Source organism: Scyliorhinus torazame, chromosome 1, assembly GCF_047496885.1.
Source record: "Scyliorhinus torazame isolate Kashiwa2021f chromosome 1, sScyTor2.1, whole genome shotgun sequence".
NCBI lineage: Eukaryota > Metazoa > Chordata > Chondrichthyes > Carcharhiniformes > Scyliorhinidae > Scyliorhinus > Scyliorhinus torazame.
The window spans coordinates 379,631,841-379,647,129 of record NC_092707.1 but is presented as its reverse complement, the minus strand read 5'-3'; the positions used below and the strand labels follow the sequence as shown (position 1 = coordinate 379,647,129).

Sequence of the window (15,289 nt, the reverse complement as noted above, 5' to 3'; positions counted from 1 at the left end):
CGTGAGAGGCCTGAATGGACCGATAAAAAGGGCCCGAGCGCTCGCGCATTTGAAAGGACTAAGGGCAGACGTGGTTATGCTCCAAGAGACGCACCTAAAGGTGGCGGACCAAGTTAGGCTAAGGAAAGGATGGGTGGGACAAGTGTTCCACTCAGGACTGGACGCAAAGAACAGAGGGGTGGCCATTTTGGTGGGGAAACGGGTAGCATTTGAAGCAAAGAACATCGTAGCAGATAGTGGAGGTAGATATGTAATGGTGAGTGGTAGGCTGGAGGGAATGGAGGTCGTGTTGGTTAATGTGTATGCCCCAAATTGGGACGATGCGGGGTTCATGAGACGGATGCTGGGGCGTATTCCGGACCTGGAGGCAGGAAATTTGATTTTAGGAGGGGACTTCAATACGGTGCTGGACCCAGGGCTAGATAGATCCAGCTCAAGGACTGGAAGAAGGCCGGCAGCGGCCAAGGTACTTAAGGGGTTTATGGACCAAATGGGTGGAGTGGATCCATGGCGATTTCTTAGACCCAGGGCTAGGGAGTATTCCTTCTTCTCCCACGTCCATAAAGTGTACTCCCGGATAGATTTTTTTGTTTTAGGAAGGTCGTTGATCTCTAGGGTGGAAGAAGCTGAATACTCAGCCATAGCGGTTTCGGACCATGCCCCACATTGGGTGGACCTGGAAGTAGGAGAGGACAGGGAGCAGAGAACACTCTGGCGATTAGATGTGGGACTGATGGCGGATGAGGGAGTGTGTGCAAGAGTGAGGGGGTGTATCGAGAGATACCTGGAGGTCAATGACGACGGCGAGGTCCCTGTGGGAGTGGTCTGGGAAGCACTAAAAGCGGTGGTCAGAGGAGAGGTGATTTCTATTGGTGCCCACAAAAGGAAAACAGAGGCCAAGGAAAGGGATAGATGACTGGGGGAGATTTTAAGGGTGGACAGGGAATTTGCAGAGACCCCGGAGGAGGAGCTGTACAGGGAGAGGAGATGACTCCAGACCGACTTTGACCTTCTGACCACCAGAAAGGCGGAGGTACTGTGGAGGAAGGCACAGGGGAGGAGGTATGAATATGGGGAAAAGGCTAGTCGCCTGTTGGCGCACCAACTGCGAAAGAGGGCAGCAGCGAGGGAGATAGGAGGAATTAGGGATGAAAGGGGAGACACTGTGCGAAGGGCAGGAAAGATAAATGAGGTGTTAAAGACCTTTTATGAAGAACTGTATAGGTCTCAGCCCCCAGAGGGAGAGGAGGGGATGCGGCAGTTCCTGGACCAGTTGAGGTTCCCGAAAGTGGAGGAGCAGGCGGTGGCAGGCCTGGGGGCGCCGATTGAGGTGGACGAGGTTATTAAGGGACTGGGAAGCATGCAAGCAGGGAAGGCCCCGGGGCCGGACGGGTTCCCGGTGGAATTCTACAGAAAATATGTGGACTTGTTGGCCCCGTTGTTGGCGAGGACGTTCAATGAGGCCAGGGAAGGGCGGACACTACCCCCGACAATGTCGGAGGCGACGATATCGCTAATTTTGAAGAGGGACAAAGATCCGATGCAGTGTGGGTCTTCTAGACCTATTTCACTATTGAACGTGGACGCCAAACTGCTAGCAAAGGTGCTGGCATCGAGGATAGAGGACTGTGTCCCAGGGGTGGTGCACGAAGACCAGACAGGGTTCGTAAAAGGGAGACAATTGAATGTTAACGTGCGACGGCTATTAGGGGTGATAATGATGCCCTCAGTGGAGGGGGAGGCAGAGATAGTGGCGGCAATGGACGCAGAGAAGGCATTTGATAGGGTGGAGTGGGAGTATTTATGGGAAGTGTTAAGGAGGTTTGGGTTTGGGAACGGATTTATTCGCTGGGTTAGACTACTTTATGGGGCACCGACGGCAAGCGTAGTTACAGGTCGACATAGATCGGAGTATTTCCGATTATAATGGGGAACAAGACAGGAATGCCCGCTGTCTCCATTGTTGTTTGCGCTGGCAATTGAACCTCTGGCCATGGCGCTGAGAGACTCCAGGAAATGGAGAGGGGTGACTAGAGGGGGAGAAGAACACCGAGTCTGGCGGGCAGGGTGCAAGCAATTAAGATGATGGTCCTCCCGAGGTTCTTATTTGTATTTCAATGTCTCCCTATTTTAATCACCAGGACCTTTTTTAATAAAATAGATAGGAGCATTACGAGCTTTGTGTGGGCAGGGAAAGTTCCGAGAGTAAGGAGGGGGTTCCTTCAGCGCAGTAGGGACAGAGGAGGACTGGCACTACCGAACTTGGGAGATTATTATTGGGCCGCCAATGTGGCAATGATACGTAGATGGATGATGGAGGGTGAGGGAGCGGCGTGAAAAGGCTGGAGAGAAGGTCCTGTAAAGGGACGAGTCTAGAGGCGCTGGTGACGGCGCCGCTACCATTCTCACCGAAAAAGTACACCACGAACCCGGTGGTGGCGGCAACACTGAATATCTGGGGACAGTGGAGGCGACAGAGAGGGGTGCGGGGAGCCCTGGTGGGGTCCCCTATCAGGAACAACCATAGGTTCGCCCCAGGAAGAATGGATGGAGGATTTCAAAGCTGGTACCAGTTGGGAATTAGGAAGGTGGGAGATTTATTCATAGATGGGACTTTTGCGAGCTTGGGAGCACTGGAGGAAAAGTATAAGTTACCCCGGGGGAATTTCTTGAGATATATGCAGGTGAGGGCGTTTACTAGACAACAGGTGAGGGAATTTCCGCGGCTCCCGACACAGGGGATACAGGACAGGGTGCTTTCAGGGGTGTGGGTCGGAGAAGGCAAGGTGTCAGAGATTTATAGTGAGATGAGGGAAGAGGGGGAGGAGTCGGTGGGCGAACTAAAAAGAAAGTGGGAAGAAGAATTAGGGGAGGAGATAGAGGAGGGTATGTGGGCTGATGCCCTAAGCAGGGTAAATTCCTCTTCCTCATGCGCCAGGCTTAGCCTGATTCAATTTAAGGTGCTACATAGAGAACACATAACGGGGGCAAGATTGAGCAGGTTCTTTGGAGTGGAGGACAAATGTGGGAGGTGTGGCGGGAGCCCGGCAAACCACGCACATATGTTTTGAGCGTGCCCGGCACTGGAAGGGAGTGACGGGAGTGATTTCGCAGGTGGTGAAGGCCCGGGTCAAACCAGGCTGGGGGTTAGCTCTATTTGGAGTTGCGGAAGAGCCGGGAGTGCAGGAGGCGAAAGAGGCCGATGTCGTGGCCTTTCCGTCCCTCGTAGCCCGGCGCAGGATCCTACTCATGTGGAAGGAGGCGAAACAGCCCGGACTGGGGGCCTGGGTAAACGATATGGCGGGGTTTATTAAACTGGAGCAGATAAAGTTTGCCCTGAGAGGATCGGCTCAAGGTTCACCAGGCGGTGGCAGCCATTTCTCGACTACCTAGGGGAACGATAGAGGGAAGACGGATGACCAGCAGCAGCAACCCGGGGGGGGGCTCAGTTGAGTATAGGTCATAGAGTACGGGGTTTTGTTACTTGTATATTATTATTATTATTATTGTTAAAAAGTTTAAAACTTTCTGTTTTGTTACTGTTATCGTTTCGCATGTTTTGTAAGCGGGAAAAATGTTGCTCAGGGAAAAAAATTTCAATAAAATATATTTAAAAAATAAAAATAAATAAAAAATTCCACATGATCCCAATTTGGAGCGTAGACGTTCACAAACACCACCTGGACCCCCTCCCACTTTCCACTCACCATAATATACCTGCCCCCCCTTATCTGCCACAATTCTCCCAGCCTCGAATGCCAAACCCTTACTGATCAGAATTGCTTGCCCCCTGGTCTTCAAATCCAGCCCTGAATGGAACATCTGGCCTACCCATCCGTTTCTCAATCTCGGATGATCTGCGAGCTTTAAATGTGTCTTCTGAAGCATTGCTACGTCTGCCTTTAACCCCTTTAGATGAGCGAACACACGTGGCCCATTCAAATCCCTCACATTCCACGTGATCAGCCTGGACGGGGAGGGCTAAACCACGAGCCATCGCCCTTTTTTGGCCAACCTCGAGCCCGCGCCCTTCGCTTCCTCGAGCGCCCCTACAGGGAGCCACCGCCCCCGACCCTCAATTGGTACCCCGAAATTGATACCTCCTCTGTCAGCAAAGCAGCATTTCCCCCCCCCCCCCCCGCCCCCCAACTGCTCCACGACCCAAAAACCCCCGCCGAGCACTTGCTCACCCCCCCCCACAACGCTCCCGAGAGTCAGCTGACCCATGCTGACCCCGGCAGCTCCCGCCCCTGGCGCCGATCAGACTGTCGCCTCATTGTCCGGACCCTTCTCCCCACATGAATAAACCAATTAAACTACCTTTCCAGCCCCAGTGAATAAATAGTAATATGAAATGAAAAATAAACAGAAGACACTAACATTGACCCGAGAGGAGACACTTGTTGAACAAAGGCTCCAACTTCCTGAAAAATAGCACTAAGTACAGGGCCCCCTCTCCCCTCCGCATCTCAACTTTGCCAAAAACACTGCACCCTCCAGCCACCACCAAAGCCCTTACACGCACCCAACATTGTACACAATCTTATATTAGAAACAGTACCGTGTTACCCAGCCCCACCGCCGCATTCCACCAAAGCTTAACTGTCCTTTAATTCAAGTCCAGCTTTTCTTGTTTGACGAATGACCATGTCTCACCCGGCGTCTCAAAATCATGATGCCGTTCCTTGTACATGATCCATAGCCTCGCTGGGTGTAGTATCCCAAATTTCACCCCCTTGCTGAAGAGGGTCGCCTTCACCTGGTTGAATCCAGCACGCCTCTTGGCCAACTCTGCACCCAGGTCCTGGTAGATGCGTATCACGCTGTTCTCCCACCTGGTGCTCCGTTCTTTTTTTGCCCACCGCAAGACAAGTTCCTTGTCCGAGAAGCGATGAAATCTCACCACCATGGCCCTCGGCGGTTCATTCGCCTTGGGCTTTCTTGCGAGGGCTCTGTGGGTCGAGGGAATACCCCAATCCCTATCAGCGTCTCCAAATCCGACCCCTCCACACCTTCAGGGAGGCCCACAATTCACAAGTTATGTCTCCTGGATATGTTTTCTAGGTCCTCCAGCCTCTTCTGCCACTTCTTGTGTAGGTCATCCGGCACCTCCACCTTAAAGGCCAATACGACCAACTCATCCTCATGGTCGGATAGCTTTTTTTCCATCTCCTTAATCGCTTTCCCTTGTGTCTCCTGAGTTGCGATCATTTGGTTTATTGATGCCGTCATCGGGCCAGCATGTCCTTTATAAGATCAGCAAAACAGCCCCTAAGGAACTCCTGTTGCTCCTGTGACCACTGTGCCCATCACCCTGGTCTATACCAGCCGCCATGCCGTGCCTCGGCGCCAGCTCCGCACGCTTCTGTCTGTTGGGACGTTATGCTTCACCCAGCCACTCCTGGTCCAGCTATCCATACAATAGAGTGGGAATCCTTTTGGCAGTGTTCGCTTCACCAATCTGCCCCAAAGAGTCCGTGAAAACTCCTGAAAAAAAGTCCAAGAGTCCGTTCCAGACGGGAGCTGCCGAATGCGCAACCTTCTCCTCCATGGCCGCCACCGGAAATCCCGGGGAGATGGAATTTTAACCATCCAGGGTTCCCTTTCCTGACTGCTATCCAGTACCTGCTGTTTCCAGGTGTGCATATAAAGGTAGTTACACAATTACAGAGTTTGTCTCCCATATAACATCATGACAATGTTTCGGGGCCTGATCAGCCATGACCATACTGAATGGCAGAACCAGCTCAATGGGCCAATGGTCTACTTCTGCTACTATTTCTTGTGTTCGTGTGACTCACAAGGCCTGGAACCTTATATGAAGAATGGGGGAAGATACCAAAGCACTACTGAATGTTACTACAAGAAAAGAAGGTTGGAAGGAGAGAAAACTGGCTGAACAAGTCTGCCATCAGTAGCGTTTGTCCAGATGTATAATATAGCAAAATATTTGGTGCAATTTTCAACAACAACGCATTGCATTAGCAAATCAAGTTGGTGCCCCAGTTCGGTTGTACAAGAATTGTGTAGGTTACAAGCACGTGCCACATTTTGTCATATGACAAACAAAGGCCAGGCACTTTACAGAGAAGAAACACAAAAGCTGAGTACACAGCGTGGAGAATGTATGAGACAGCTAAATAGATCATATAGTCTACATCTACTGTATCTTAATCTCCAATAAATCTAGTCAATAATGGGAATGAATGTCTAAAATCAAGGATTAGTAAACTATGAAATTGGCAAGTCATTTTATGGTGCCAATACTTATGATACCTAATTCATCTCACTACCTTCCTGCAATCACCATTACGTCAGCCTACTAACTTACAGCCTGCAACGCCTGTCTGCTTGAAAGGACAAAATCTAGAGAAAATTTCAACGTCCTAGCAAACAAAATAAAATAAAAATCACTTACACACCAGTAAATTGAGTAAATTTTAGCTGTAAAATTATAACCTGTATTATTCCTTACTTTTGGGTTCCCTTTTCAATTCGCGCAATTGAGCAGTCGCACCATATACCAATAAAATTGATTTTTGTTTTTTTAAAAAAAAAGGTTATAGCCATAAATGTCCAACCCCCAAGCTGAACTAAACATTGTAATAAGAGCACAAAAATTAGAGATTAGTAGGAGGTGTTTTAGTACTGCAATATTTCAGTTTTATGAGAATCTACAATTAGTCTGATCGATATTTAGCAAATCGAAACATTTAACAATGAAATATTGGGTAGGTATAAATAGATGGCTACTGTTAATTAAACTATAAAAGCAAAGGAGCACGTGTAAAATTAGTTCTTAAAGAGACACAGGGTGGAAACAACACCAACAATACAGCACAGGAGCAACTTCAGGTTTACCGAAACACATTCTAATTTATTTTAAAAAGCTATGAAAGACATTCAGAATTTTATCTAAGCCATTTTCAGTTCCTCCCTCAACTTTTTTTTTAAAATTCTTTCATAGACGTTATGCATCCTTAATTGTCCATTGAGGAGGTGGTGGTGAGCTGCCTTCTTGAACCACTGCAGTCTATCTGTTGTAGGTACACCAGAAGTGCTAGGAGGAGTAGGTTCCAGGATTTTGGCCCAGCGGCAATGAAGGAACAGCGGTATGTTTCAAGACATAAAGGTGTGCGTCTTGTAGGGGAACTTGCAGTTGGTGGTGCCCCCCATCTGTCTACTGCCCCTGTCCTTCTAAATGGTGTAGAGGTCACAGGTTTGAAAAGAGCCTTTGGCGAATTGCTGCAGTGCATCTTGAATATGGCACACTGCTGCCACAGTGCATTGGATGCCGGTCAAGAGGGTTGTTTTGTCCTGAATTGTGTTGAGCCTCTCGAGTGTTGTTGGAGATGAACTCATCCAGACAAGTGGAGAGTAGACTTTCAATTTGTTTCCAGCTTTCTTTTTAATTACTGCAACTCAACCCTACCCAAATTAAACTCGCATGCCAAAGATTTTTTTCCCACTTTTCTGGATTAACTTCATGCACTTAAAATTTTAGTTTTTGCTCAGTGGAAAAATCAATTTGAGAATTGGGTCGGTAAACTTAGAGTTACCATTTAATGTTAACTTGTCTTTGCTGTATTATTTTTATGGCTAACCTGGTCTGAAGTAAAGCTTCCAGAGGGGTGAGCCGGTCTTGAAGTTGTTTGGAAACGGCAGTGAGAAGAGATGCACAAACTGTACTGCATCCAGCCAGATCTTCATCCTTAACATAGTTCAGCAGTACAAAGTACCAGAACACAGAACCTGTCAGCATCAAAGATAAACAAGATTACTTCCAAAGCTAAAACACACTTTTTTAGCGAACACGAGTAGACCAGTTCGAGTGAATGGTTTGCTTTTGTGCTGTAGATTCAATGTAATTCCATAAAATGCAGATTTACTCATTGAGGATCCAACCATGGCATACCTATTCAGCCTTGGTTCATTGTAATCTGCACTAAGCAGTCCAATTAGCAGACTGCATAAGTGGAGTTCCTCAGGTTACAAGGCTGATTCTCCAGGGGCAGGGGTCAATTTGAGAATACTTTGCCTACGTCAATGCAATTTCTCCCCTTCCTTCCCACTTTCCAAAACAAGACTGCATACAATAAGGAGAATAGAATGATGACTCATGCTGTCACCTTTAAATTAGGCTCAGCATGCTACTTACGTCAAATGTACATTTAATTTGGAACATAGAACTTTACACTGTCAACCTAAAGCTAGACTGCAGCACATACCAAAAGTCTGTCTCAACTAAACTACAAATACAATAATTAAAGTCAAAAACATTTAGGTCACAAGAAATTGCTAGTGTAGGACACAAATGCTGCCAATACTCCGAGGCGGGAGGAGACCACACAATGGTTTTCAAATTCAGCAAGGCAACATCCATGCAACAAAATTGCATGTGTGCTGCAATGCTAAACAAACTCAATTGTGAGGCTATATACAGAAGAATCATTGAATTTACGGTGCAGGAGGCCATTCGGTCCATCGTATCTTCATCGGCCCTTGGAGACAGCACCTTACTTAAGCCCACGCCTCCACCATATTCCTGGAACCCGAACTAACCTTTTGGCAGCAAGGGGCAATTTAGCATGGCCAATCCACCTAACCTGCACATCGTTGGACTGTGGGAGGAAACCGGAACACCCGGAGGAAACCCATACAGACATGGAGAGACAGTGCAAACTCCACACAGAGTTACCCGAGGGCGGTATCCAAACCCGTGACCCTAGAGCTGTGAGGCAGCAGTGCTAACCACAGTGCCACCTTGCTGCCCCTAAATAACTGGCATTATAGATGCTGAAATAAATTACACAGTGATGCATCCCACAAGTTACTAACAGCCAAGTTATCCTTATTAATAGTCCAAAAAAATCATATTTTGTATTGCGAATAACTAAAATACGGCAAAAAAATTGACATTAGAAAAGTTGTAGTCATGGGCAGCACGGGCGGCACAGTGGTTAGCACTGCTGCCTCAGGGCACTGAGGGCCCGGGTTCAATATCATCCAAGGGTCACTGTCCGCGTGGAGTTTACACATTCTCCCGTGTGGGTCTCACTCCCACAACCCAAAAAGATTTGCACGGTAAGTGGATTGGCCATGCTAAATTGCCCCTTTCTTGGGCAAAAAAAGAACTGGATATTCTAAATGTATTTAAAAAAAGAAAAGTTGCAGTCAGCACTAATACTAAGGAAGGGGATGAGGTTAATCAATACTATTCAATTACATGGTTAGACTGATACAGCCATTAGCCACCTCAAAGGATTAAATGATTATTTCACTGCACATCACAAGCTTTTCCCAGACTTACCCAAATTGCATGAACATCTGCCCCTTAACCAAAGCCCTCCTTAGATATTTGATCAAACCCAAATAAGATAGCATCCCAGGCAGAAAACTGGGTTACAGATCACAAAAGCAATTTTACAGCACAAGGCAGCATTGATATACCCTGACCCCCACTGTGCACACTGAATAATCTCCATGTACAGAGAGCAAAATATAAATATAGACAAGCAGGTGATTGTAGCTTTAGGTTTGATTCTCGCAAGTAGCATGCAAATCATGCTTAATATTTATTCAGAAAGAGAAGAGGTGCTCATGGTCTGTATATAGTTCTTTTTGGTGGGTGAGGCAAAGACAAACAACTTTTGACAGCACCCCTCATGGCTTTTTCATGCTCCCCCAACAATAATAAACTTAGCAGAGAGGATGAGTTATTTATATCAAATGAACGAGCAAAACAGGAAATGGTCATTATTGGAATTGTAAAATTACACTATTGAGTGCAAAAGGCAGACAACACTTTTCATGCAGGAGTATACAGTTACTAATAGGGACAGAGTTTAACCTACCACCAGTTGCTGCTGCAGGCAAGTATGGCAAATTATCAAGTAAAGCTTTCAATAGAGCTCCTCCAAATCCCAGTTGGCTTGGATCGGTTTTCCCATTACTGAAAAGGATAGGGAAAATGTTTATTATAAGTATAATATAAAAACAAAAGGCATAATGATAATAAATCCAGCTTTAAAAATGTATTCATTACAGCCTTAAGAAATGGTGGCTACCACTCAAACTAGTCACCTATTTGATGTTGAATTACAATTAGTGTTTCTTTAGAAGAAAGATTGCAGATGAATTATTTCATAGGATATTTCTGACCTGATGCAAAGTGCAAGGAACCGGGCACACTTGTGAGCTATACTTCGACCAGCTTCAAAGAAACAAACTCGTACAATGTCAGAGAGTCTTTTCTTGGTTTTTGCGTGCAGACTTTCTTTGCCATCTCGGAAACTGTAACCGAAAAGTTAATAGAACATAAACACATCAAACAAACATCCATGGATAGCAATATCTGATGTTACAGTCATGCAGTCATGGACTCAACTGTTAGAAAGAATTATGGAGCAAACAGCATAGCTGCAATTCAGGTCATAATTATCTGCATTGCGCAGGTGAAATAAAAATAAACTATTGCTTACGTGCAAGTATTAACAAGGTGTTGCAAGTTCCAATTTACACACTGTTGCACACTTCATCCTACCTGCACAGTCCATTTGCATGAACTCCTGCCAACCAGCAGAGAATATCTAACACAAGGCTCTGAGCATGTTCTGTGACAGGACCATCATCTGACTTCTTGCAGAGTGTATTAAGCAGCTTTTCATGGAATTCAGAGAACTGCAACATAGCGCACCGTTGTACCCTAAAAGACAAAATCAGCAATTACCCCAAGAAACTACACAGCAAACAGCTCCCAAGGCAGTTATCATCGCCTTCATTTCTCACCACTTGCATTTTTTTTCAAACTTTTCAAATAGATATGATCCTTATTCCTCAGTTTTAGAGAAAAGAAAGAGATGAATTACTTGCATGCATTCTGCAATATGTGCACAGAGATTCTTTACAGCAAGATGTGCACATAGATTCCTTCCCTCCCTGTCCCTCCAACGTGTAATTTCTGTTCTCCAGTGGAAATCACCTCCAAGAATTCAATCTATAGGAACCTGGTAAAAATAATGCCCCCAGGGGGGTTAAGCTGGACAAGGTGGGAGTTATACTGCACTTGGCGCAAAACCAATCAGTGTGAAACCACCTCGCTGACATATTGATGCACGCATAGGGCAGGATGGGAATAGAGGGAGACGGGCCCTGGAAGTGTAGAAGATTTTAGTTTAGACGGGCAGCATGGTCGCCGGAGGCTTGGAGGGCCGAAGGGCCTGTTCCTGTGCTGTACTTTTCTTTGTTCTTTGTATAACTTTGGTACTCTTGACACTACATTGCTTTTTTGTTGACGGGGAGAAAAGATTTTTGTATCATTGTTGATGGGTGTGGCATGTTACTAGAATCTCGCTTCAAAACCCAAGATCAAAAACTGTGCATTCTAATGGTCCTAAAATAGAAAATATTGGTCGAGATTGTAGGAATTAGTTATATTTCAGCAAACAATGAACATCACAAATTTCAGTTAGTGATTAACCAAAAACATCTGTCACGTTGTTTGAGGTGGAGTGATATACAATAAAGTTATTTTCTATGCCCATTAAAAAATTTCACCATCATTTGAAAAATGTTATCCCTTCTCTCCTCCCCCATCCGCTCATCCTATAGTTAAGTAACCTGCTTATCTTTTGAGAGAAGCACCTGCAATAATATAGAATTGAGCAGGCTGGGGTCAAGAAAGAAAGCAGGAAGATTTGATTGTCAAGCTCCATTCAAAATGCCAATGAAAATCCAGAAATCACCTTTCTTTTGGGATGCAAGTTTTCTTGAATCTCCGAATAGTGACAGAAACTTCTTGCAGCAGATCGCAGCCTCTAAGATTGTCAGGTTTCTTAGCGGAGCTGCCAGACTCGGAAGCCTTTGAGGTGGATGGCTTTTCCTGTTAAAATAAAATCATTAGCTTTACAAATACACCAACACAGAAGCTAACGCAGAGTTTTCAACACTAAAGCAGAGCTTCCCAACTGATATCATGGCTCCCAATGGGGTCGCAGAACAAGCATTTGGGGTCGTGAGTCCCACGGCAGCATTGACGGCTGGGGAGCAAAGGCTCACATTCAAGAGTCCTGGGATAGTCAGTCTATTTATTGAGTGTGAATGTTTATTTGCGGGTGAGCACAGCCCAATGAAGTGAGTTAAGATGCCTGATCGCTGCCACCAACTGAGCCTGAAAAATGGTACATGCTTTTCACTACATGGTTACACCAAGTGTGAAGTATTAAAATGGGGGTCAGAGGGAAAAGTTTAGGGATTACTGTACTAACGCCTGTCACATGATGTACAGGTTCAAATCAGTTTTCTTTACAGACCACTACTATACCTTTCCTGCTGTAACTTTAGCAAGTAACGAAGCAAGAGAGTGACTCTTGCTATTCTGTGGTTTCGAGGCTTGCATTCTCAGGACTGGCCTTATTCCACTACCATTAGAATTTTCTTCATTTGACTTCTCATTAGCCGATCTAATGTGAACTAAAAATGATCGATATTTGCCACCAGCCATGCCTGCTGAGAAAGAAAAAAGAAAAAATACTGAGTTTAAATAGACAAAGCATAAATTTCACACACTCCCTAACCACTGAATGAACATAGAACATAACAACGCAGTACAGGCCCTTCGGCCCTCGATGTTGCGCCGACCTGTGAAACCACTCTAAAGCCCATCTACACTATTCCCTTATCGTCCATATGGCTATCCAATGGCCATTTGAATGCCCTTAGTGTTGGCAAGTCAACTACTGTTGCAGGCAGGGCATTCCACGCCTGTACTACTCTCTTGAGTAAAGAACCTACCTCTGACATCTGTCTTACATCTATCTCCCCTCAATTTAAAGCTATGTCCCCTCGTGCTAGACATCACCATCCGAGGAAAAAGGCTCTCACAGTCCACCCTATCCAATCCTCTGATCATCTTGTATGCCTCAACTATATTGGGTGTCTCAGAGAAAACTGTGCTGCTGGTGAATCGATAAGTGGAGAAGTAACATGACTTTGCCAAAAGGCCTATTCTCCAATTTTGCCAGTGCATCTGTATGATAAATATGTGCGGGAGCTATATTGCTGATAAGTGGTAATCATGGGAAGGGAGTAGGGTGCAGTCACACAGTCATATTCAATTGGGTACCCTCCAACGAAATGTGCGGTAATGATGCCTAATGGAAATGCAATATTCCACAACTGATTAGCAGAGTGCAAATAGATGGATGTAAAGTAACTCGAATCCTGACAAACCTATAAATGCTTTTCTAAGACATTCAATTTAAAACCAGTTTTCTGCAAGTAGTATGTAAATATCAAAGTAGAACATAGAACATTACAGCGCAGTATAGGCCCTTCGGCCCTCGATGTTGCGCCGATCTGTGAAATCACTCTAAAGCCCATATACACTATTCCCTTATCGTCCATATGGCTATCCAATGACCATTTGAATGCCCTTAGTGTTGGCAAGTCCATTACTGCTGCAGGCAGGGCATTCCACACCCTTACTACTCTCCGAGTAAAGAACCTACCTCTGACATCTGTCTTATATCTATCTCCCCTCAATTTAAAGCTATGTCCTCTCGTGCTAGACATCACCATCCGAGGAAAAAGGCTCTCACTGTCCACCCTATCCAATCCTCTGATCACCTTGTATGCCTCAATTAAGTCACCTCTTAACCTTCTTCTCTCTAACAAAAACAGCCTCAATTCCCTCAGCCTTTCCTCATAAGATCTTCCCTCCATACCAGGCAACATTCTGGTAAATCTCCTCTGCACCCTTTCCAATGCTTCCACATCCTTCCTATAATGCGGCGACCAGAATTGCACGCAATACTCCAAATGCGCCGCACCAGAGTTTTGTACAGCTGCAACTTGACCTCATGGCTCCGAAACTCAATCCCTCTACCAATAAAAGCTAACATACCGTACGCCTTCTTAACAACCCTCTCAACCTGGGTGGCAACTTTCAGGGATTTATGTACATGGACACCGAGATCTCTCTGCTCACCCACACTGCCAAGAATCTTACCATTAGCCCAGTACTCTGTCTTCCTGTTAGTCCTTCCAAAATGAATCGCCTCACACTTTTCTGCATTAAACTCCATTTGCCACCTCTCAGTCCAGCGCTGCAGCTTATCTATGTCCCTCTGTAACTTGTAACATCCTTCCGCACTGTCCACAACTCCAACGACTTTAGTGTCATCTGCAAATTTACTCACCCATCCTTCTACGCCCTCCTCCAGGTCATTTATAAAAATGACAAACAGCAGTGGCCCCACAATAGATCCTTGTGGTACACCACTAGTAACTGGACTCCAGTCTGAACATTTCCCATCAACCACCACTCTTTGTCCTCTTCCAGCTAGCCAATTTCTGATCCAAACTGCTAAATCACCCTCAATCCCATGCCTCCGTATTTTCTGCAGTAGCCTACCGTGGGGAACCTTATCAAACGCTTTACTGAAATCCATATACACCACATCAACTGCTTTACCCTCATCCATCTGTTTGGTCACCTTCTCAAAGAACTCAATAAGGTTTGTGAGGCACGACCTACCCTTCACAAAACCGTGTTGACTATCTCTAATGAAATTATTCCTTTCCAGATGATTTTACATCCTCTCTCTTCTAAACCTTTCCAAGATTTTGCCCACAACAGAAGTAAGGCTCACTGGTCTATAGTTACCGGGGTTGTCTCTACTCCCCTTCTTGAACAAGGGGACAACATGTGCTATCCTCCATTCTTCTGGCACTATTCCTGTAGACAAAGATAACTTAAAGATCAAAGCCAAAGGCTCAGCAATCTCCTCCCTAGCTTCCCAGAGATTCCTAGGATAAATCCCATCTGGCCCAGGGGACTTATCTATTTTCACACTTTCCAGAATTGCTAACACCTCCTCCTTATGAACCTCAAGCCCTTCTAGTCTAGTAGCCTGAATCTCAGTATTTTCCTCGACAACATTTTCTTTTTCCTGTGTGAATACTGACGAAAAATATTCATTTTGCATCTCTCCTATCTCCTCGGACTCCAAGCACAACTTCCCACTACTGTCCTTGACTGGCCCTACTCTTACCCTAGTCATTTGTTTATCCCTGACATATCTATAGAAAGCTTTAAGGTTATCCTTGATCCTACCTGTCAAAGACTTCTCATGTCCCCTCCTGTCTCTTCTTAGCTCTCTCTTTAGGTTCTTCCTAGCTAACTTGTAACTCTCGAGCGCCCTAACTGAACCTTCATGTCTCATCTTTACATAAACCTCTTTCTTCCTCTTGACAAGTGTTTCAACTGCTTTAGTAACCACGGTTCCCT

General features: G+C 45.6%; 1 protein-coding gene across 5 annotated transcripts in view; it reads right to left on the bottom strand.

Moving 5' to 3' along the window:
- birc6 (baculoviral IAP repeat containing 6) overlaps positions 1 to 15,289 on the bottom strand; it is a 371,663-nt gene that overhangs the window by 219,063 nt on the left and 137,311 nt on the right. For 4 of the 5 annotated variants that reach the window (XM_072512201.1, XM_072512218.1, XM_072512222.1 and 1 more), the window contains exons 16-21: positions 12,323 to 12,507; positions 11,745 to 11,881; positions 10,544 to 10,705; positions 10,162 to 10,293; positions 9,855 to 9,952; positions 7,605 to 7,752 (exon numbers count right to left, since the gene is read on the bottom strand). In XM_072512201.1, the coding sequence (XP_072368302.1) occupies positions 7,605 to 7,752; positions 9,855 to 9,952; positions 10,162 to 10,293; positions 10,544 to 10,705; positions 11,745 to 11,881; positions 12,323 to 12,507 (862 nt within the window). The remainder of the gene's footprint in view (positions 1 to 7,604; positions 7,753 to 9,854; positions 9,953 to 10,161; positions 10,294 to 10,543; positions 10,706 to 11,744; positions 11,882 to 12,322; positions 12,508 to 15,289) is intronic. The other variant, XM_072512210.1, reaches the window with a different exon arrangement.